The sequence below is a fragment of the Aedes aegypti genome, chromosome 1 (genome assembly GCF_002204515.2).
Source record: "Aedes aegypti strain LVP_AGWG chromosome 1, AaegL5.0 Primary Assembly, whole genome shotgun sequence".
Lineage (NCBI taxonomy): Eukaryota > Metazoa > Arthropoda > Insecta > Diptera > Culicidae > Aedes > Aedes aegypti.
Window position 1 is genome coordinate 5,469,462 of NC_035107.1, and position 24,535 is coordinate 5,493,996.

Below are 24,535 nucleotides of genomic sequence, written 5' to 3' on the forward strand. Positions count from 1 at the left end.
GTTGATTGAGATGGTATCACGTTTCTCCTGCGAGCAAAGTTCCTTCAGAGAGCAACAGCATCGAGCAGCACATGGGCAAAGTAATTGAATAATTGGCGCTATCAGTTGTAAAACATATCAAGCATGCTCAAAGTGTTGCCCAACCTGACTTGCCCCTCTGGGTGCCCCCAGATTGCCTTTCCCTTCCAACTTCAAGCGTTGGTAATGGACCATGGCAATAACGAAGTTAACCAATCGACTTTCAACAAATAAAGTGTCTATCATCATCACCATCACCATCATCGACACCCACTCGAAGAATGCTTCTTTCGGTTCCGAGTGCTGAGCATGGGCATAACCAGGATTTTACATATACATAGGGTGATGTGCTAGTATCCATCGTATTAAGCTTTACTAAGTGAGAACCTGCAATTTTCCCAGTATTGCAGTGAATGATGCTGATACAAACCGATGCCCAACAATTCTTTCCCAAAACGGCTTTCACATTGTACAATAAGATTTTGATAAATCTTGATCGTCTTTTTGGAAATAATGCAATGAAATTGCATCTCATATTCGTTATGTCGTTCTCATTTCTATCGCAATCAGTTTTCAGATTCGTCTCACAACTTAGGCTCACTGTGATATAGTGAGTGGTCAAAATACAACATATCAACGCTGATATAAATGTTTTACTAGAATCGGGCATCTCCCTCAATGCCTTCAGCATGATGATTTTAATTTCCTTTGAAATGCATTGTTTGCCATAAAAATTCAGCTCAAACATGTAAACACAACTCCTTTTGACCGAACAATCATGGCAGCTGCTCACAGTGCAGCGAAAACAACACAATCAAAGGAACCGTTTTCTACACCTAGCATCGCGCACAAGCTTTTTTTTCAGTACGACGGATTGAACTTTGTTTACATTCTCAATTATACACGATCGTTGCGGAAATTTAATAAAATTTCGTAAAATATAGAACTTTTACAGCGTGAGATTGGAATGAAATCCTTCAGTATAAAAGTTAATTAAATTATTCACTTAATTGAACTGAAGTTATTTATCGAAATACAGTAGTTTTATTGCAATTTTGGTGTACAAGTGTACGAACCATATCAGCTTTCACAAAATTACACTTGGACAATGAATCTATGTTGCAAGTATGTTTGAATATCCGCCGTAGTGGAACATTTGAAGTTCAGTACGACGAATAATAGCGCTTACGACGAAGTGGAACGAAACCCTATGGCAAATACTGTAGAAACTTGTTATACTGACATCGCAATGTAACGTCGAAGCTCTTCAGAGCAACTTCACAAGAGATCATCGTTGTGACGAGATGTCGTTATAAGAATGTATCGTTATGAAGAATCTCGATGTCGTTATAAAAAAGCAAATATACACATATATAGACATCCAAAATGGGATCCACGAGGAGGATTGAAGTGCCAGCGAATTCCGGAACTCAAACACTCATTAGCGATAGCATGCCTGAACTCTTCGGCGCACAACAGTTTTCGCAGCTCGTTGGCAGAACCAACGAAATTCTTGCCGTTGTCAGTGTAAATATCTGCACACAAACCACGGCGAGAAACAAAACGACGGAAAGCTTGGAGAAACTTAGCCGTACTGAGATCCACTACAAGTTCTAAGTGGACTGCCTTCGTACTAAAGCACACAAATACTGAAATATAGGCCTTCGGTGGCGCGTCTCGACGATGGCGTGGCTTCAAATAGATCGGAACCCAAAAGTCGATTCCGACTACGGAGAATGGCCGCGATGCTGTGACACGTTGTGACGGAAGTTCGGCCATGAACTGTTCGATTGCTTTGGGTTTTGCTCGGAAACATGTCACGCAGTTGTGAACAATCCGCCGAGTATTATTTCTGCCTCTCAGGATCCAAAATAGCAGCCGAAGAGTGTTGGTGAGTAGCTGCACTGCTGCGTGAAGAAGACGTTCATGCAGACTACGAACAAGTAGTTCCGTGAACGGGTGTGAACCTGGGAGCAGAATCTGATAACGGGAATCGAAAGGTTGTGCCGAGCGATCAAGACGTCCACCGATACGAAGAACATCATCCGAGTCAATGATTGGGTGGAACCAACGAAGACGAGAGTGTGGAGAGACAGTTTGTTTTGCTCTGACAGCCTTCAATTCCGCCTGAAAGCTGTCCATTTTGGACCAAACGAACGAGAGTCAATTCAGCGCCAAGAATCTCGGCGGTAGATAGTGGCAAGGAACCGACTCGTGTAGATTTTGGTAGACGTAGATTATTGAAGTATCGCTGCCAGTACGCAGTGATCCGCAGCATATGTTGGTAGTTGGAGAATCGACCAACGTAATCTTCAACGAATGTTGGCGATGGTAACGCAGTTGCAAATGAAGCCTTCCGTGCTTCCTATGCCGCTTCTTCATCAATACTTTCACTGATCTGAATTGGCCATGATTCCTTTTCGTGTTGGAGCCATGAAGGTCCTTCCCACCATCTTTAAAGATGGCAATTGGCACTTGAGAAGCTCCGCCGCTGGCAGCCCTCTTGAAATTATATCGGCGGGATTTTCAAGACCAGCGATGTGGTTCCATTCACTGTTCTCAGTAATTTGCTGGATTTTTGAAACGCGATTGCCGACGAACGTGGACCATGTCGACGGTGTTGCCTTGAGCCAATTTAAAATGGTTGTCGAATCAACCCAGAAGTACGCCTTAGAAAAAATACGCAGCGCAGCGGAGACCTTGAGGTAAAGTTCAGCGGCTAATAGTGCACCACAAAGTTCTAATCGGGGAATGCTTTGTTGCTTGAGTGGTGCGACCTTTGAGCAAGACGTCAGAAGTGCTACCCTGACTGTCCCGGAGGTGTTTGACGATCGGATGTAAGCACATGTTCCGTAAGCAACTAAAGAGGCATCAGAAAAGATGTGCAGCTCAGCAGAGGTTGAATCTGGAACCAAGATGAACCTATCAACGCGCAATTCATTCAAACGAGGTAGTTCAGAGTAGTCTTCAATCCAGCGGCGCTTCATGTTATCTGGTAGCTCAATATCCCAGTCGTATGGCTTGTCATCTTCGTCCCTCAGACTCCAGAGTGCTTGCATGAAGACCTTGGCTACGACTACGACAGGTCCCACTAAACCGAGTGGGTCAAACAATTTGGCGATGCTAGAGAGGGAACTGCGCTTTGTAATTACAGTATCCGTGTTGAAGGAGGCTTTGGGAGCAACGTACTTCAACTGATCGGAGGCGGGCTCCCAATGCAGACCCAGGGTTTTGATGGACTGGTCTTTAGCAAAATCTACCGACGGCTCTAAGGCATGATTAGCAGGAGAAACCGGAGAAACGCCTTCTAGTACTTCCGGACAGTTGCTTGCCCATTGCCGGAGTTGCATTCCAGCTGAATTCAACATGGCGTCCATCTGCTCACGGAGTTCGATGGCTTCGTCGACAGTGCTTGCTCCGGAAAAGAAGTCGTCGACGTAAAAATCTTCGCTGGCCGCCCGAGCTGCGATTGGAAAGTTTGTTCCTTCGTCGAGTGTGATCTGTTTCAATACTCTTGTAGCAAGATATGGAGCAGAAGACGTTCCGTAGGTTACAGTCTTCAGTTTGTAGATCTGTATCGGGTCTGCTAGTGATCGGCGCCAGAAGATTCGACGGAATTGACAGTCTTCTGGAGACAGCAAAATTTGCCGATACATTTTGGCAATGTCGGCAATTAGCATGATCGGGTGCAAGCGGGATCGCATCGTGATTGCCCTTAAGTCTTCCTGTACGATTGGACCAACTAGCATAGCATCGTTCAAAGAAACTCCACTAGCGCTCTTGCACGATGCATCGAAGACGACACGAACCTTAGTGGTGGTACTCTCTTCACGAATCACCGGATGATGGGGAATAAAGTAAGCAGGCTCGGACGCTGCCTCCGCGTTATCAATTCGCTCCATGTGGCCTAGTTCCTCGTACTCATCCATGAATTTCGTATATTCTACTGGTCTCGTACCAGTCGATTTTCGATCAAGCTAAAGCGATGGAGTGCAGTGCGCCTATTGCTTCCCACCTTCTTTAGCACGTCTTCCTTGAATGGTATGCGCACCATGTACCGTCCGTCTTTACAGCGAACTGCAGTCTCAGAGAAAAACGTCTCACAATAGGCTTCGGATGGAGAAGGAACAACTGCCGAATCACCTTCAATCGTCCAAAAACGCTCCAAGTTGCGCTGCAGCTCGGCAGTTGTAGCGACGTTGCAGACTACGGGGGACCTTAAGTGTTCTTGAGATGTTTTACCGCTAATTATCCAACCAAAGACAGAATTAACAAGACAAGAAAGCGACTCGCCTAATGGAATACGTCCCGCAACGCTGAACAAATCAAAAAACACTTCCGCTCCCAATACAACGTCGATGGTTCCGGATTGATAGAAGGACGGGTCGGCTAGCTGGATACCCGTTGGAAATGACCAACTCGACGCGTCGACAGAAATTGATGGCAAATCGACAGTAACTTTGGGTAGGACAAAAGATTCGATGGTGGCGCAGTAGTTAGTGATTCTGGATTTAATGGTTGACTGGAATTTACAGCGGACCTTGGTGTCCGCTTCACCGATTCCTGCGATTGGCAAATTAACCTTGCTCAAGTGCACTTGCATTTGCTGAGCTACACGCTCCGTTGCGAAGCAACATTCGCTGCCTGAGTCAAACAAGGCGCGTACTGGATGCTCTTTCCCGCTTTCGTCTACCATGATGATAATCGCTGTAGCCAACAGGACCATCGTTCGGGATCTGTGCAGAGAAGTGCAGCTGGTGACGCCCATGTGTGCTGCGGGGGTGGATGACATTACTTCATTGTTGCTGGATGACGGGTCTGACGGCGGATACAGATTGACTACTAAATCGTAAAAGTTGAGCCAGCTCTCAACATTTCCATCGAAAATGGGCAGCTTAATATCGGGTAGCTTAACATGGCAAACTTGATTTTGGTCTGACGGTCGTGCTGCCGGCAACGAATCGTTTTGGTTCAGTTGAAGTAACGTACCTTTTGCCTTATAGTATAACCGCTCTACGTCTGTGCGCTCTTTCAGGTATCCTTCCAAAATTTCATCAACTTCTTCCAGCGTCTCAAGTTCCCCCTGTACTTCATTAAACTCGTTCCACAATGCGATGAGATTTTCTAAGCGCACTGCCACCTCGCGCTTATCCCGATCGGCTTGATAACTAGTGAGGAATGACCCAATCGCGGACAGGGATGCAAGGATGCTGCGTTTGCGGTTTTCCAAGCCTCGTAGTTTCCTCTCAGCAGCTGACATATTCGCAATCTTTGATGAAAATCTGTAACTAGGGAACAGCGTAGACCACACGAGACGATTTAAACTTGAAGGAACTCTAATTACCTGATATCAGGTAAATATTGCCTTGATTTTTAAGAATGGCTCCTCGCCGATTGCGCCAATCGCAGTTGACGGAAAATTATGCTTCTATTGGTATCGTCGTGGAAGTTGTTTTAGCTGTTTGTTGGTTGTAGAATATTCCTGCAGGCCACTGCTAGTCCTGATTATCAGTGGGTGAATTTCGTTGCTCAGAGCATCAACCAAACAAAAATTACAGCATCCAAACAGCAGAAAAGGGGACAAGCAAAAAAGGATCACGGTAGAACATTCCACATAACGTTGGATTGCATGGAATTGCACTCACCTGGGTGAGGCATGAAAATGCCTGGTATTAATTCCAATTAGAAACAGTGTGGACTGTGAGATGGCGCATTCGCCATACAGTTTGTACAAAATGACTAGCAGAATCTTAATAATTAGATGATCAATGGAGACGATTCCCCATTTCTGGTCTGAGCGGAATTTTCTCGACGCTCAATCCGGCTCGAAGGACCAATGTTTAATCTTCAGGGAACTAGCGGACTCTGCCTTCACTTTCCTTTGATGGTCTATTTCTATGGATTCACACTTTCAACACAGAATTGCTTGCACGGTAGATTTAAACAAAGCTTTATTCTTATTCACAACCAACTCGCGCATTTATTCTTAAGATTAAATGTTTGTAACTTAATTTATTGGTTTTAACTTAATCTAGCATAACATAACAACGAGAATTTTGACATTGATCACAACAAACTAACGAAAACGTAGATTCGACACGATGGGTCACTGTGGTCACACGCCTTACGACGACGGAGGATCGATCTGCACTGGTTCGGTTGGGGTATTTGATGAGAGCCAAGAGTGTAGTGTGTCATCCCTCTCTCGTCTATGCCGGTCATGTATTGAGTAGATGTGGATGATGAACAACAGAGAACTTCATCTCACACATGTAGGGTCACCTAGTCTATGTGTACTGACCAATCGATGGTTGATCGTCGAGTGACTACGTTGGTGATAGATGGGTGACAATCCACAGATAAGAGGACATGATATCCAACACTACTGTATTAATAATAACATTATTTCAATAAGGTTTCTGTTCAATTGACCTCCCACATATCTATAGCGAAAGATCCATCTAGATAGGGAGCAATCTAGACCGAAAAAAATAATGCTAGATTGAAAAAATCTTCGATACCAAAAAACAAAACTCTGGATGGCATTTATGAGTCATACAATTGCAATTTTTCACTAAAATTTGATCTTGTAATTTTCGATAGTTGGCATATCAAAATATGGAGGCAAATCTACAGTAATAATCAACTAGATCACTTCAAGATAAACCGCAACATTGCGCTCACGGCTTAAGCAAAGACAAATTAAAGACCTCCATGTCCCTTACAATCCATTTTTGAACCAATTTACGATCTTTCAGCTACATACGAAAGAAATGGAACTGATGAAGGGAACCCTGGTCATTTTTTGTAATTATGTACCCGGAAACTGTTTCAGAAAGAACTGGTACATATCAGAAGTTCATACGCATGTATGGAACGACAGTTCAAATTTCATTATTTTTCATTCTGGATCTGAATAGACGCCATGCCAAATACCAAACATACGTTACGTCCCAACCAAATCAGAGCCTGCTGCTCAGCTTAAGTGTTCCTATGATAACTTTAAGAGTTATTTACTGAAAGCTATCTCTGCCGTTTGAACATTTTTGCATGAGTAGATCGTGTGGCAGGTACAAAGATACTTATGAGGAAAATAACTAAAGTCCTTTTACAAATTTTCAAAAACCCGTTTTTTTGCTCAAAATTGAAGTATTGCTCAAGAAAATTTGTCATTGCATTGCACTTGTCATCAGTAATACGATTTTTACGAGGATATCTTTAAAATTGAACGTAAAAAATGGTTTTAAATTGATGACGATATAGTCAACAGTTCTCTGCAGCTATTTCTCCGGGGATTCCACTAGGGATGTCACCAGTGATTCCTCCAGGGATCCCTCCGGGAAAAACTTTTGTACACTATGATGTTTGAGAGGGCGCTAGGTATACCTTCAGCAATTCCTCCAGGAATTATCGCAGGGATTTGTACAGGAAATCTCTGCAGAGATTTTTCTAGAAAATTTACGAGGAGTGTCTGCAGAAATGCCTCCAGTGAATCCTTCATAGATTCCTCAAGTAAAATTTCTACTGGGATTTCTCCAATGGGTCTTCCAGGAATCGTTTTAATAATTCCTCCAGGAATTCGGAATTCTTCAAGCGATTTGTCCTTAAATTCTTTCAGAGAAAGACTCCTCCAAGAATTCACCAAAGAAAAACTGTATAGAGCTCTTTGCAAAGATGTCTCCAAGTCTTTCTACAGGGATTACACTAGAACTATCTCTTATAGGATTACTCCAGATATTTGCTCGATGGATCCCTCCAAGGATACATGCGAGGATTTCCTCCAGGTAGTCCTCTTCAGGGCTCCATGGATTCCTCCAGGGATCGCTCTAGCGATTCCATCAGGAATTCTGCCAGGAATGCTTGTTTCACGAATTCTTTTGAGGGGTGCCTCCAGGAATTCCTTAAAAAACACCTCTTGGAAAATCGCTATGTGAATTACTCTAATGATTTGAAATTTCTTCAGAGATTCGTTTTGGCATTCTAATATTTTATCAGAAAATACTCTAAGAATGTCTCATTAGGAAAATCTCCAACTAGATACCCCTAGGAAATTTTTTCATGGGTTTCTCCAGATATCTCTCCAATGATTTATACAGAAATTTCCACGAAGGAATTTCTCCAGAAATATCTCTGCAGGGATTTCTTCTGCAAAATCTTCACAGTGATTCGTCAAGTAATCCTAGAAGGACTACTCCAGGAATATTTACAAGGATTCCTCCTGAGATGTTCCCAGGGATTCCTTCAGCATTCTTCTTCGTTTTATTTGGCTTTACATCAATTATCTTAATAAAGCCTCGCCAACAATATTTCGCCAATTCTCTCGGTTCATGGTCGCTTCTCTCCATCCTCGACTGTGACCCACGCTCTCCAGGTCCTGGTGCACCTGGTCAATCCACCTAGCTCGCTGCGCCCCACGCCTTCTTGTTCCGACCGGATTCGTAGCGAACACCATTTTTACAGGGTTGTTGTCCGGCATTCTTGCAACATGCCCTGTCCAGCGTATCCTTCCAGCTTTAGCTACCTTCACGATACTGGGTTCGCCGTAGAGTTGAGCGAGCTCGTGATTCATCCTTCGCCGCCACACGCCGTTCTCCTGTACGCCGCCGAAGATCGTCCTTAGCACTCGGCGTTCGAAAACCCCAAGAGCTTGCAAGTCCTCCTCGAGCATAGTCCACGTCTCATGCCCATAGAGGACTACCGGTCTTATGAGCGTTTTGTACATCGTGCATTTGGTACGGGGGTGAATCTTTCTTGGCCGCAGTTTCTTCTGGAGCCCATAGTAGGCACGACTTCCGCTGATGATGCGCCTTCGTATTTCCCGACTAACATTGTTGTCAGCCGTCAACAAGGCTCCGAGGTAAACGAACTCGTCCACCACCTCGAAGGTATCCCCGTCTATCGTAACACTGCTTCCTAGGCGGGCCCTGTCGCGCTCAGTTCCGCCAACCAGCATGTACTTTGTTTTCAACGCATTCACCATTAGCTCGACTCTTGTTGCTTCGCGTTTCAGGCGGGTGAACAAATCTGCCACCGTTTCAAATTTTCTCCCAATAATATCCATGTCGTCCGCGAAGCAAACAAATTGTCCGGATCTCGTGAAAATCGTGCCTCGACTGTTAAGTCCGGCTCTCCGCATGACACCTTCAAGCGCAATATTGAACAACAGGCACGAAAGTCCATTGCCCTGTCGTAGTCCCCGCCGAGACTCGAACGTACTGGAGTGTTCGCCCGAGATCTTCACGCATTTTTGCACACCGTCCATCGTTGCTCTGATCAATCTTGTGAGCTTCCCGGGAAAGCTGTTCTCGTCCATGATTTTCCATAGCTCTATGCGGTCGATACTATCGTATGCCGCCTTGAAATCGATGAACAAATGGTGCGTAGGGACCTGGTACTCACGGCATTTCTGGAGGATTTGCCGCACGGAAAAGATCTGGTCCGTTGTCGAGCGGCCGTCGATGAAACTTGCTTGATAGCTTCCCACAAACTCGTTTGCTATAGGTGATAGACGACGGAAGAGAATCTGGGATAGCACTTTGTAGGCGGCGTTTAGGATGGTGATTGCACGATAATTTTCACACTCCAGTTTGTCGCCCTTTTTGTAGATAGGGCATATAACGCCTTGCTTCCACTCCTCCGGTAGCTGATCCGTTTCCCAGATTCTGACTATCAGCCGATGCAGACAAGCGGCCAACCTGTCCGGGCCCATCTTGATGAGTACGGCTCCGATACCATCCTTGCCAGCGGCCTTGTTATTCTTGAGCTGTTGAATGGCATCCTTAACTTCCCCCATCGTGGGAGCTGGTTGATTTCCGCTGTCCACTGTGCTGACGTAGTCATCGCTTTCGTTGTCATGACCTTCTGTGCCTGTGTTCTCTGCGCCATTCAGGTGTTCGTCGTAGTGCTGCTTCCACCTTTCAATCACCTCGCGTCCGTCCGTCAAGATGCTCCCATCCTTATCCCGGCACATCTCAGCTCGCGGCACGAAGCCTTTGCGGGATGTGTTGAGCTTCTGATAGAACTTCCGCGTTTCTTGAGAACGGTACAGCAACTCCATCTCTTGGCATTCCACCTCTTCCAGGCGGCGCTTTTTGTCCCGGAATAGGCGGGTTTGCTGTTTCCGCTTCAGTCTGTATCGTTCCACGTTTTGCCGCGTACCATGCTGCAGCATTGCAGCCCGCGCTGCATTCTTCTCCTCTAAAACGTCCTGGCACTCCTCGTCGAACCAATCGTTTCTTGAGCTCCGTTCCACATATCTGACAACGCTTTCGGCAGCGTCGTTAATGGCTGCTTTGACTGTCCTCCAGCAGTCCTCAAGAGGGGCCCTATCGAGCTCGCCCTCATCCGGCAACGCTGCCTCAAGATGCTGCGCGTACGCATTGGCGACATCCGGTTGTTTCAGCCACTCGAGATTGTACCGGGACGGGCGTCGGTACCGTACATCATTGATGACGGATAGTTTTGGGCGCAGTTTCATCATCATCAGGTAGTGGTCGGAGTCAATGTTAGCGCCACGATAGGCTCTGACGTCGGTCCTTGTCATCATCAGTGCTTCCGGAGTGTGGGCTATGCATGTTGATTATGCTGAAGTTAAAGAATCGGCCTTTGATTCTTAACTTGCACATTCGTTCATTGATCGGCCACCACCCGATCACGCGCCTTTGCATATCACCCATCACTATGAAAGCTGTTCCCAGCTCGCGTGTGTTGCCGCAGCTCTGGTAGATGGTATGATTACCTCTAAACGTTCGCACCAATGCTCCTGTCCAGCACACCTCCTGCAGCGCTACGAAGTCGAAACCGCGGGTCTTCAGTACATCGGAGAGTATGCGAGTACTCCAATGAAGTTGAGAGATCTGCAGTTCCACGTACCGAGTTTCCAATCGCTAGTTCATTTTCGTCGCTGTGGTCTTTGCCGATTGTTCCGGTCCGTATTCTCTCGTTGACGTTCCTGTGCTGATGTGTTTTTACGGTTGGCTTGCAGGGCCTGACATCAACCCCCTAGATTTCCGGAGGACCATTCCCCCTAAATGTTCGGAGGGCCATAGTACGCAGTTTAGCTTAGAGTCCTTCTCTGGCACTCGGACGATGATCAGCCGCCCCTGACATGGGGAACAGACGCTGTTGTGAGCCGCTCCTAACATGGAGTACAAACGCTCAAGGTTTCCAGAAGCAAGAGCAAAAGCAAACCCCCCCCCTTCCCTGTCAGCATACGACCAAAGATCCCACCGGGGGTTTATTACCCGATCTTCCCCAAGGTTACTCGTACCCGGCCAGTACCACGAGGAGGTAGGGATAGGAGTTGCTGGGCAAGAGGCTAAGAACCGCACAAAGGGGTACGCGAGGTACCAATGGTACGCCATGCCCAGCCATTTACCGCGCCGGATTCCTTCAGCAATTTACCCCGGTAATCCTTCAAAGATCCCTTCATCAATTAACGCAGGTAACCTTTCATTAATTCATTCAGCAATTTACCCAGAAAATCCATCAGATATTCCAACAGAAATTTCTCCATAGACTCCTCCAGGGATTCTTCCTGGAAAATTTCTCCAGGGATTTCTCCAGAGATTTACTCAGCAATTTCTTTAGGAATTTCTCCAAGAATTACTTCAGGAAAATCTACATGCGTTCGTCTTAAAAAGTTCCAGAGATTTCTTCATCTATTCCTACAAAGATTTCATAGGGTATTCATCTAGAGACTTCGGTATGTTTTTTTTAGAGATTTTCCAAAGCATTTTCCAAGGATTGGGAAAGGATTCTTCAAGGGATTCTCTCAGATATTCTTCTAGAGATTACTCTAAGCTTTACTTCAAAGAGAAATCCATACTTTTTTTTAAAGGGTACTATCCATGGATCCTTAGGGATTACTCTAAGGATTTCTTCATAATTTTTTTTTTTCCTCCAGGGATGCCTCAAAGATCTGGCGATTCCTCCAGGAATTTATTCATGAACTTCTTCAGTAGAGGAGATCATCGTGCAATTCTTGTAAAAATTCCTGGATGAATCGCTAAAGGCACTTCTTCTTCTTCTTCTTGGCATTAACGTCCTCACTGGGACAGAGCCTACTTCTCAGCTTAGTGTTTTTATGAGCACTCTATGAGGACTCTAACCACTCGGCTAAGGAAGGCCCTCTAAGGGTAATTTCTGATTGAAACCTTGTAGGAATTCATGAGGGAATCTCCAGAGGAGTTTGTACAGGAATTTTCAGAGGTCAATGGCGTATCTCCAGAAAAACTTCCCGGAGGATTACTTGGGAAAATCTTCATGTAGTGATTCTTGTAGCGATTTTCTTGGATATTCCTGGGAGAATTCATGAAAAAAAATCTTGAAGTAATTTATTGTAGAAACCCTGAATGAATTCCTGGCGGAACCTCTGAAAAAATCTTTGTGGAATCCCTGGAGGAATCCATGAAAAAATCTACGGAATAATTCCTGAAAGAATCTAAAGATGTCTACATGGGAAAGTTTCCGCAAGTATGCTTGGACAAATTTCTGCAGAAATCGCTGGATAAATGGCAGGAGTAATTTGTTATGATCCCTGGAGGAAATCGTGGACAAAGCCAAGATTTTTTGTAGAGATTTTCTTGGTGGAATCTTTCGAGGAGTCTCTGGTAAGATTTCTGGAGGAAGATCTATTTTTGAAAATTTTTGAAGATATCTCTGGAGGAACCTCTGGAATAAGTGCTTGAAAAGTTCCCGGAGAAATCCTTAGAGAAAATCCTGGAGGAATCTCAGTAAATATTATACTGGAGGAGTCTATGAAGGAATCACTGGAGAACTCCTCGCCAAATCTCTAGAAAAAAAAAGAAAAAATCCTTGTAGAGATTTTCCTGCAGAAATCCCTGGAATAATATTTGGAGTAATTTCTAGAGGAACTCCTAATAAAATTCCGGGAGGAATTGCTAAAGGTATTCCTGAAGCACTGGAGGAATTTTCGGAGGATTGTCTGACAAAATCGCTTGTGATTCCGATTTAGCATTTTTTTTATCTGGGTGGCCAAGATAGCCGTGGCTGTAAACACTCAGCTTTTCAGCAAGACCAAACTGAGGGACGTGGGTCGAATCCCAACGGGTTCCGAATTTTCTTGACTTCTTAAAGCATAACGTATCTTTGTACCTACAACATGATATACAAATGCAAAAATGTTCAATCGGCAGAGATAGCTATATGCTATTGAAGACTAAAACCTGATATATTGGTCGTGATTAGATTATTCTATATGACAAGATTTATATGATCAGTTTTATTCACTAATCTTCATAGTATACCAGGCTAAAATATGTTTACGCACAAACAACACAACTGTACAGGTTTTAACCAGTGATTCCCCTAAACTGTCACAAATCACTTCAAAACATCTCCCAAGAGACTTAAATAGCTTTTGTGAATAGCTAAAACAGCTGTTTTGAGACGAAAAACGAACAGGTAAGAGTAAAATATTGGTATGTGAAGCAAAACGTCAAGTGTGCACCTCATTTTGACACATCTTTTAAGACAGATTTGTTTCTTCTTTGTAAAAAAAAAATGAATGATAAAATAACAATTCGGTCATTTTGCACTCTTTAAGGCATTTTCCCAGAAATTCCCCAATGTATCCTATTGAATGTATCGCTTCAAAAACATTAAACATGTGTTTTTGAGTAGTTTTTATAAAGATATTTTTGCAAAGATTCTACCATAGCATTTCGGTGCGAAGCATAAAAAAACCCTTTAGGGATTTTTTCAGGAATATTATTAACGTTTTTCAAGAATCAATTCAATATAATTTTCAAACTTTATAATCCTCTTCGTTGGATGACCTCAATATATATCATAACGCATTACTCCTAATATAATAGGACTGTGATATAAATATTTCTTGAATTCCATCATAGATTCATCCATACATCTCTTTCGTGCAGAATTTCTCAAGAAGTTTTTGATTAAATACATCCAAAGATTATTTTCTTTTAGAGATATATCTTAGACAAATAATTCAAGAATCAAAATATTCTCTCGTTTCACCGAAATTTCTATACAGATTAATATTAGAATTTCTCCATGAATTCTTTTTTTCGTATACGATTTGTTGGGGCCTTCCTTAGCCGAGATTTTTTCATCATTATTTCTTGAATATTCTGCATACAGCCTAGAAGAAGTTCAGAAAGCATCCTTGGAGAATTTCTAGAAATAGTGCATACTATTTAAAGAAAATAATTGGAAGAAAATCTGTAACAATTTTTGGTGGAATTGCCCCCGTCTGACTACGCCCACGGTGCTGAGCGGAGCCGGTTTCGATTCTTGCCTCGGATAAGAAAACCCCGACCGTCGTCGGTGTACTTCAAAAGAACCTGATTGTAGTTTTTACCGGGCATTATTATTGTTTGATACAACAACCATTGTTCCGATAATTGAATGCTTTTGCATCTACTGAGACAGATGACAGCGATGGGCCGGAATGCATCTTCGAAACATAACCTGGCAATTACGCACACAAACTCAGGCTACCTAATCATCCAAGTAACCCTCTCTTTCGGAAACTGAAAATGGAGCCAGAGCCTACTTCACTCACCTGGAAATCTCGCTTGCACTTGTTCTCCTCGTTGTGGGTCATCTTTTTCTCGTGCTTCTTGAGGTATCGTCGTTTTGCCGCCTGCAGGTTGAACCACGTGTAGCTGAACGACTTGACGTAAGGCAGCAGTGCTTCGATGAACGGGTGAAAATCTTCCTGTTGCTGAAAGGGCGCATCCCGCCGAGCGCGAACATTGTTTGATGTCAAAAGAGTACGACACTCGAGTCAGTAAATTGGATTACACAACAAAAAGACGGAAAAGTGCAGCGTTTATGGATTTGCATTCCATCACAATCGCGCGCGGAAGTGCATCAAGCAAATTTTGTTCCTAATCAATTTCGATTCCAATTGGTGGGAGATGACGGAATTTTGTGTCGGATTTGTTCTGTCGAGTTTGCCAATCGATCGCAGTTGGCTGGATTTTGTGATTTTGGAACTTCCTGGAAGAAGGGTAACCAATCAGTGCCTACTACTGCAGTGGATTTCGTTCTACGATTATTGCTACGAATGTGCTGTTTGTTCGATGGAATGCAGACAATATGATCGAATGAATGACTCTATTGAATGTACGACATAAACTGCGCTTACCTGTGTCAGAAAAGGCCCTTTAATTGAAGACTTATTATCCATGTTGCTCAGCACTTCCTGTGCGAAAAAGAAGGGAAGAAAGCGTATTGAGAAAAGACAAATACCGGTAAGTAAACTTGTCACATTAGTCCATTGACATGTGTTTATTTTTCACAGCATTCAATTCATTTGCCAAGTGGCCTTCGGTTGTTGTATTTGAAAAGTCGAACAAGCTTCCTGTTTGATAGTCTCTTGTTGTTGCATCTTGAAACCCTCAAGACTAATAATAAGCTATACACTACTGATTTCTTAGATGATGATGATAGATTTCTTTTGGAAAAGTTTAATTTAAAGTTAAAGAAAAACATTCACCATTATCAGCATATTAAATAGCAACTTTGTGATCAATTTTCTCCAAGGCCTTCTATTGGCAGTGGAACTGCTTTGTATTTATGGGCAGTACATATTTATTTTCAGACTCATAGAAAGATCTTCGTCGATAAAATCAACATCTCATTATCTTATGTTACGGTAAATTTCAAAACGATAACGAGCCAAAGCAACAGATGAACACAAGCTTTTCTAGATTCTTTGATATTTATGTCATTTTGCCCAGATAATATAATCTATCATCCGATTGATCGAATCTCAACATTTGAATGAATTGTGTGAACAAAATCTGGCATTCTGATGTATTTTTTATGTAGATTCCGAATCAGTCGTGATACTGTACTATAACACTTGTTCGAATGGAATTTTATCGAACGGCATTTGGTCGAAAGTATTAAGGTTTTTTTAGTTGAAAGATCATTTGCTCAGCTTGAGTTTGGGAAACTTAATTGAATGGCATTTGGCCAAAGTAATATTTATCTGAAGGTACATTTGGTCCTATAATATTTGGCCAAAGCCATTAAACCAAATTTCATAGATACCATCTTATGGGCTTCCATAATGATTGTAAGTTGAAATTATTTAACTATTAGGGTGGTTGAAAAAATCGTTTCTACTTCACATCGCTCATTTGATTCTTGATCAAATTCTGAGTGTTCTCCTAACATTTAAGCTCATTTGGATGAAATCCAAGACTACACAAGCCCTTCAAATTTTGTATGGGAATTACTAGGGGAAAAGCACCAATTTTCGACCCATCCATACGATTTTGGCCTACTTTGTATGAAAATCCGAAAATTTTGCACAGAATTCTTCATTCAATCGATCATTGTGCTCATCCTTGTGCTCTTAAGTCTTTGTAGAGATTGCGCCAGATTTGGCAATGGTGCCTATTCAGATTTCATGTTCTTATGAGCAATGTTGAAGAACTTCGGAATAGATAGAAATCAATTTCTAATTACTGAGACGTCCGATTTAAAAGCGGCCTGCAACGAAGTTATAGTTAATAAATGTATAATGGTTGGTTGCCGAAGTAGGTCTTGCGATCCCAGTTGGGGGATGACTCCAAAGCCGGCGGTTTTTCGTGATCGATACTACTCGGCGTAGATCCTGTCAGTGAAGCTAGCCTACTCCGATAGAGAGATCCCCGACGGAGGAGTATCTCCCAAAACCGGTAACGTTATGCGTTGTTCTTACTCCGTTGTTGGCCGGTAAAGTGCGGAAGTCGGCCCAGCGATTCCGCTTGGAGGATGGTTTCCGGTTCATTGGCGATCCGACGACTCAAGCCGGTGATAGCTACGAACTACTCGGAATAGTCTCTGGCGTTGGATCTCACCTCCTCCGACGAAGATTTCCCCGGCAGCGGAAGATCTTCCGAACCGATGCTTTCCGGGCAGATGTCGAGGTCAGTCCTGCGATTCTGGTAGAAGGAAACTTCCGATTCACAGGCGCCTCGACGACCTTTTGCCGGTGCTACTTCGCGATCTATTCAACTAGTCCCCAACGGTGGGCCTAGTCTACCCCGACCATTTAGTCAATGCTGGTCGTTTTGTTGCCGAGGTCAGTCCTCGGCGTAGTCCACGACAGAAGATCTAGCTTACTACGATCGCGGCTCGAGGTCCTCTGGTCTTCTCGCAATTTCTGTCGCATCGATATAATTTGCGTTATCGCTCTGTTTACCGCGCGCCACGTACTTACGTGTAGACACATTTCTTGCACGATGTTGTCGGGGCTTAGATCTCCATCGCTGTTTCTGAGCATTTCGTTCTTTCCGAATTCTTCTGCGAATCTTGGGCAGTCGACAACTACATGTTGCGGTGTCTCCTCGATGTTTGGGCAATCTGGGCAGTGTGGCGAATCTGCGTGCCCGAATCTATGGTGAAACTTTCTGAAACATCCATAACCTGATAGGAACTGTGTCAGGTAGAAGTTCACCTCTCCATTCATCCATTTCTGACGTCTCTTCGTTGGTAGCAATCGATACTCCCAGGTGCTTCAATATGCGCTTCGATGCAATCACATACCTTCCGACGTTGACCTCCATCTGCTGAACCACTTTGCAGTTGCTGACTAGCATTACAGCATATCAATCTTCACCTTCCTGGGAAATCGCAGTGTAGTAGGCCGAGAAACATGTATCAATCATAGGAGGCACGTCAGATATATGTTATAATAAATGTCACTTTAGATCCAGAGCTCTAAGAAGTAACAAGTGTTTTATTGACTTCTACATTGGCGACGAAAGTGAAGGACGTTTGGCCGCCGGCAGAAAGTTCCAGCCGCAGAAGAGGAAAAAAGTGAGAATCGCGAAGCTCGAGAGTGAGAATTATTTGGAAATCATCGTTGAGCGGAACAGAAAATAGCTACGGTAATTATACCTCATGTTAATTTCAGGTGGAGAAAAATGTTTGACAGAGTGAATTGTTTCAAATTTTGACCTGAGCCAAAGGGAAGACATTCCAGTCTGGCCAGCAAAAATCTCAGACATAGAGAAAGAATGTTCTAGTCTGTCTGAGTAGTGACTAGAAACAAAGAGAATTCGGAAAATTCTAGTCTGTTCTGGAAAAATCCTGACACATAGGGATTAAAGGTAATCCAGTCTGTCCAGGTAGACAAAGGGAAATCAATTTTCAGCCTGTCTCCGAATTGAAAAGATTGCAGGGAACATAGGTTCCAGTCCAATAAATTAGTGAAGACGTAGTGAATTGTATCAAGACCGTCTGAAAAAAAAATCAACTCTGTTGTTGATGTCGCTTTGGACCTTTGCTATGCAACGGTTGAGTCTAATGGATGCAAATGAAAAGTTGATCCAATTCACGAAGAAAATAAATAACTGTCAAATAGAAGATTATTTTGAATATAATTTTATAAATTATAATTGGAATCATATTATTCCACAGTTCAATTAGCATAAGCATAAGCATAAGCATAGATGACCGTACAATTCGTAGTTGCTACTCCGTGATTGACCAGAACAATCGAAGTTGCACAGGGAATTAATGAATGGGGCTTGGGATTAGCTTACCATTCTTCAATGTGCACAAATCGAGAGCTCAAATTTAAAAGTCAATAACGGCGCCGGCCACGTCCTTACGGTCATCGGGGAAGGGAAGGAATGTTAGTGTGACTACCGTTGTTACTAGAGACCGAGATCACCTCTGCATCTCCACGGTTGTCATGGAGAGGATATTGGGTTAGTGGGATAAGGTAAAGATCTGGGAGTCACCAATGTTTGGTGATGCGAGCCATGATATAATCACGCCTAACCGGATTCGCGAAATAATTCGATAATCGCATTAAACGCCGAACAAGTGTTCGTCACTCGCCCACGCAAGAGCAAGCGACGCGATCAATAGATCAAACACTACTAGCGATCCGCGGCGCTTTTTCATTTCTCTGAGCGAACGACGCGCGACAAGTTTGATCCTGCCCCCATCGCCCGCCCCCGCAGGAGCAAGCGTCAAGGTGGAAGGATCAAACACTACTAACGAACCGATCACTTTTTCACCGCTTCACTACCGACGCGCGACATGTTTGATCCTGCCCTCATCACCCGCCCCAGCAGGAGCAAGTGTCAAGGTCGAAGGATCAAACACTACTCTATTCAAAAGATGTTTTTATTAATGACGAAAACTGAAAATTACATGTATATATTTTAAATTATATGAAACAGGAATAATGCCGACACTTGTAGTGACGAACTATACATAGTTTGTTTGAAAATTACATATGAGTATTACTGTGCATTTTGTCTCGATATGTTACAAGTTTTAAAAAATACGTCAACATTCACAATGTCGAACAATTCAAAAGATAATTTTTAATAACGTATAAAAGAGACAAATATATGTATATTGAAATTGTATAAGAAAAAAACATAATGCCGACACTTATAGTGACGAACCATACAAAGTTTGTTTTAAAATTACTTAAAAGTTACGCTTTCAAGAAAATATGTGTTATCACAAGAATGAAACGAACTCACCAGTTGGTAATCCATCCTCGACTGAACACAAAACTGATACTGACAGCAAAACTTTTTGGCGTCCCGAAAACAAACCGTCTTGCTTGTGCCTTCCAAATACCTACCCAGCAAGTCGCTCCAAAACAGAAAAAAAATCTTAGGAGCCGAAAACACGCGCGAAACCGTGAGCCAAATCTATCGGACGACGCAAAACCGAACTGTCCTGCTTGGGCTTCACGAAGCACTACCCAGCAAGACGCTTGAAAACAGGAAAAAAAAATCTCCGGCGACGAAAACATGCGCGAAACCGTGAGCCAAATTTATCGGACGACGCAAAACTGAACTGTCCTGCTTGGGCTTTACGAAGCACTACCCAGCAAGACGCTTGAAAACAGGACCATATTATTCCACAGTTCAATTTTACAATTACCCCGTTTGTTGAGAATGATGTTGGTCCTACAAGCTCACGCTGGGATCTGTGGAAAGATCAGTTCTGCGCATATCTTGCGTTGAAAAACGTAACGGATCATGAGGAAATGTACAAGGCTCTTATGTGTTTTGGAGGTCCGGATGTACGAAAAATTGCTCAAAATGTGCCATCTGTGGTCAGCAATGTTAGGGACAATCCTTACCGCATCGCGATGGAGGTTTTGGACAATTATTATGCGCCTCGTATGTCTTCGCGGTACGAGCGATTCAAATTCAGACAGATGATGTTCAATCCTGATGAGAAGATAGATCAATTCGTCATTCGGTTGAGGTCACAGGCCGCCCTTTGCAATTTTGATGACCAGCTCGATCAAATGTTGATGGACCAGATAGTTGTAGCTACACAAAATGACGATAAACTGAGAGCAAAATATCTCGAGGCTGATGTTTGCCTTGATGATATGCTGAAAATTGGTCGAACACATGAGTCAGTAAGAGCACAGGTAATGTTAAACTACTTGAAAATTATTTTAATGTGTCCCATGTAATATATATGTAATTTCACCAATTAAAAAAATAAAATAAAATAGGTTCAAGAGTTTCGTGGAAAGTCAAACGAGATTGGAGATTTGAACACCATGTAGAGCATTGACAAAAATGCAGATAAACCTAGTCGGACTTGCTTTAGGTGTCTTGGTAATCATTTCTCTAGAGATCCAGGATGTCCAGCCCGTTCATCACGTTGCAACAAATGTAAGTCTAAAGGACACTTTGCCCGGTGTTGTGATCGTTTCCGTAAATTCGAAAGTCAACAATCAAGATTCAAGAGATCGATGAAGCAAGAAACTGGGAGGACGAACGGAAAGTCTCGATTCGATAGAAAACCGAAATTCATTCGCGAAGTTGATGATGTGACCAAGCCCGTGGAGATCCGAGAAATTTTTCATCTGGAAGGCAAACGGTCAGTTCAAGCAACAGTAGGAGGTGTCAATATCAGGTTCATCATAGATACAGGTGCTGATGAAGATGTACTAAGCGAAATGGATTGGAGATGTTTGAAGCAAGTTGGATTTGAAGCTTTCGGTATTCGCAAAGGAAGTGATAAGATTTTTCATGCGTATGGTTCAAACAAAGCCCTAGTTGTACTAGGTGAAGTTGATGTGAAAATCGCAATCGAAGATCAGTCCTGCTTCACTACGCTTTACGTTTCCAAGATGGTAAATGTTCCTTACTATCGGGGAACACTGCCGAAAAGCTTGGTGTGGTAAAATTCCTCAGATCGTTGTCTGATGATACACTGCCTGCAATTAAAGGTGAGTAAAAAAATTGTGCTTTAAATTTATATTACCATTGGAAAATTATTGAAATAAATATTAAAAAATTTAGATATGTGCGTATCGATCAAAATCGATAAAAGTAAATTAATTAACTCATTACGCGTGGTAAAGATGGACAAATTATGGGTGAAATTATGAAAAAAATCCACGTGCTCGGCTGGGATTTGAACCCAGGACTCTTGTATGCTAGACGAGACAAGAGTCCTGGGTTCAAATCCCAGCCGAGCACGTGGATTTTTTTCATAATTTCACCCATAATTTGTCCATCTTTACCACGCGTAATGAGTTAATTAATTTAATAACCATGCGGATTGGATTACCGAATAGCTCAATATAAGTGTCAGTCGATAAAAGTATTCCTCCTGTTCAACAATCTTATCGTCGGATCCCTATTCCTTTAGAAGAATTAACTCTTTTGAAGCTTAAAGAACTAGAAAAACAGGACATTATAGAGCGTGTTCGAGATGCGTCAGAATGGGTATCTCCAATGATTGTAAAACGGAAAAGTTCGACTGAAGTGATAATCATAATAGATCTTCGAGAAGCTAATAAAGCTATAATAAGAGAGATTCATCCTCTTCCAACATTGGAGCAAATGGCTTGCAAACTGCGAGGAAGCAAGGTATTTTCAAAATTCGACATTAAGCAAGCATTCCACCAACTCATGTTGCGTGAAGATTGCCGTTACATCACCACATTCATCTCTCCTTTGGGTCTTATGAGATATAAGCGATTGGTTTTTGGTTTATCAGCGGCACCTGAACTTTTTCAAAAGTGTATGGAGACAATATTGGGAGAATTCCCATGGGTTATTGTGTTTATTGAAGATATCTTGATACATGCTCCCGATATAGCAACATTGAAGGTATTTTAAACTTTAGAATATTATGTTTAAATGTTAGGTTTTGATAATTTGATTTTACAAATTCGAACAGATATTGTGAAACGTCGACTAACCGAAAGGAACATATGTTAAATGATTCCAAAACAGTAGAATGTGTCTCTCAAACTGATTTTCTCGGATTTAACTTAACATCGAATGGTGTTCGCATTTCACAAGAGAAGTTACAAGCTATCAGAGAATTTCGGGAACCGCAGTCTGCCGAAGAAGTTCGAAGCTTTCTGGGTTTAGTAACATTCGTAAGTCGTCACATTCCAAATTTGTCAACTATTGCCAATCCGCTAGTAACTCTTACGAAGAAAAACATAATATTCAATTGGACGGCACACCAGAAAGCGTTTGAACTACTGAAAACTAGTTTACTAAAAGAAGAGACCTTGGCTTATTTCGATCCTGAGTTAGAAACATTCGTAGTTACTGATGCCAGCCCAGTCGGCTTAGGTGCAGTTCTGTTTCAGAAAACAAGATCGGGAGAATACAACATAATTAGTTACGCTTCAAAAACACTGTCAGATGTAGAAAAACGATACGCCCAAACGGAACGTGAAGCTTTAGCTTTAGTATGGGCACCAGAGAAGTTCCATTTTTACCTATATGGGAAGTTTTTCTGGCTCATAACAGACCACAAACCACTTGTAACGATATTCGGAGACCGATCGAAACCTTGTGCTAGGATTGACAGATGGAAGTTAAGATTGATGTCTTATGACTACAAAGTCATTTATAGACCTGGAAAATCCAACATTGCAGATCCATTATCTATAATGTGTCAAAATCAGACCTTATGCCCAAGTAGCTACGATGAGGAAAGTGAGAGAATTGTAAGGTTGATTTCGTCTGACGTTTCTCCTGTAGCAATTCCAGTTATTGGAATAATCGAAGCCACTAAAAAAGATTTAGACTTACTGGAATTAATTAAATGGTTGCCTTACCCACACAAACGCTGGCCGAAGACATTAGCTAGATACAGATTAGTTGCAAATGATCTATCAACAGACGGGCAGATAATATTGAAGAATCAGAAAATTGTCATACCCAGAAGCCTTCAGAAGAAAATTCTACAATTGACTCATGAACCACATCTTGGTATTGATGCAATGAAGCGGCGATTGAAAGAGAAAGTTTGGTGGGTGCGTATCGATACGATGGTGGATAGTTTTGTTAAGGAATGTCATGGATGTTTGCTTGTTTCGCAACCATCGGTGGAACCTATGACTCGTATTGAAATGCCATCCAAACCATGGAGGAAAATTGCCATAGATTTTATGGAAGTATTGAATGGCATTCATCTTTTGGTTGCAGTAGACTACCATTCAAGGTTTCCGGAGATTGAAATCATGACTTCTACAACGGCAAATCTGACGATATTCAGATTACGCACCATCTTTTCAAGATACGGATTCCCAGAAGAAATTGTGTGCGATAATGGTCCACCATTTCAGTCAGAAGAGTTTAAGGATTATTGCACATCAAATGATATTCGTATTAACCATTCAATTCCTTATGCACCATTTCAGAATGGTCTAGTGGATCGACAGAACAGGACCATACTGAAAACTATACGGATTAGTGTAGCTATGGGAAGAGATTGGAAAAATGATCTATACAGTTTTCTTTTGGCTTACCGAAACACTCCCCACTCCATTACTGGAAAATCACCAGCGGTCCTAATGTTTGGTAGAACGTTGAAGGACAAATTACCTGAAGCGCTGAATACGCAAGAAGATGAGAAAGATGTGGTAACCAGTTTTGACCAAATTAAAAAGGATAAAGGAAAACAATATGGCGATTTTAAAAGGAAAACTAAATACTCGGAAAATGACGTCGGCGATACTGTGCTACTGAAGAACCAAATGAAGAAAAACAAACTTACTACTAATTTCAATTCACAGCCTAACATAGTTTTAAGACGAAACGGGACGAGGCTTACGGTTAAGGATCTCAAAACCGGAGCAGAAAGTGACAGACATGTTAACCATGCTAAACGAATAACATCAAGCAGCCCTTTTCAGAACTCTGAAACAGCTGCTACTGAAGATCTGTTCGATCCGAATCAAAACACAGCTTCTAGTAATCCTAAGCATCGTGAAGAAGATGGCCGGGATGATACCAGCAGAATAACTAAGAAACCAAGACGAGAACGACGAATGCCTGAGTATTTGAAAGATTATAATATAAATGAAATTGACTGTTAAGCACTTTTATATTGAATGTTATTGAAATAATTTAAAATTATATAAAGTTGAGGAGGGATGTAGTAGGCCGAGAAACATGTATCAATCATAGGAGGCACGTCAGATATATGTTGTAATAAATGTCACTTTAAATCCAGAGCTCTAAGAAGTAACAAGTGTTTTATTGACTTCTACACGCAGTGT

General features: G+C 42.4%; 1 protein-coding gene across 3 annotated transcripts in view; it reads right to left on the reverse strand.

The window, feature by feature from the left end:
- Window positions 1-24,535, reverse strand: part of LOC5572033 (nuclear factor 1) — an 87,621-nt gene that overhangs the window by 41,450 nt on the left and 21,636 nt on the right. For all 3 annotated transcript variants that reach the window (XM_021838805.1, XM_021838802.1, XM_021838804.1), the window contains exons 2-3: window positions 15,158-15,214; window positions 14,570-14,731 (exon numbers count right to left, since the gene is read on the reverse strand). In XM_021838805.1, coding sequence (XP_021694497.1) covers window positions 14,570-14,731; window positions 15,158-15,199 — 204 coding nt within the window. In that variant the 5' untranslated portion in view covers window positions 15,200-15,214. The remainder of the gene's footprint in view (window positions 1-14,569; window positions 14,732-15,157; window positions 15,215-24,535) is intronic.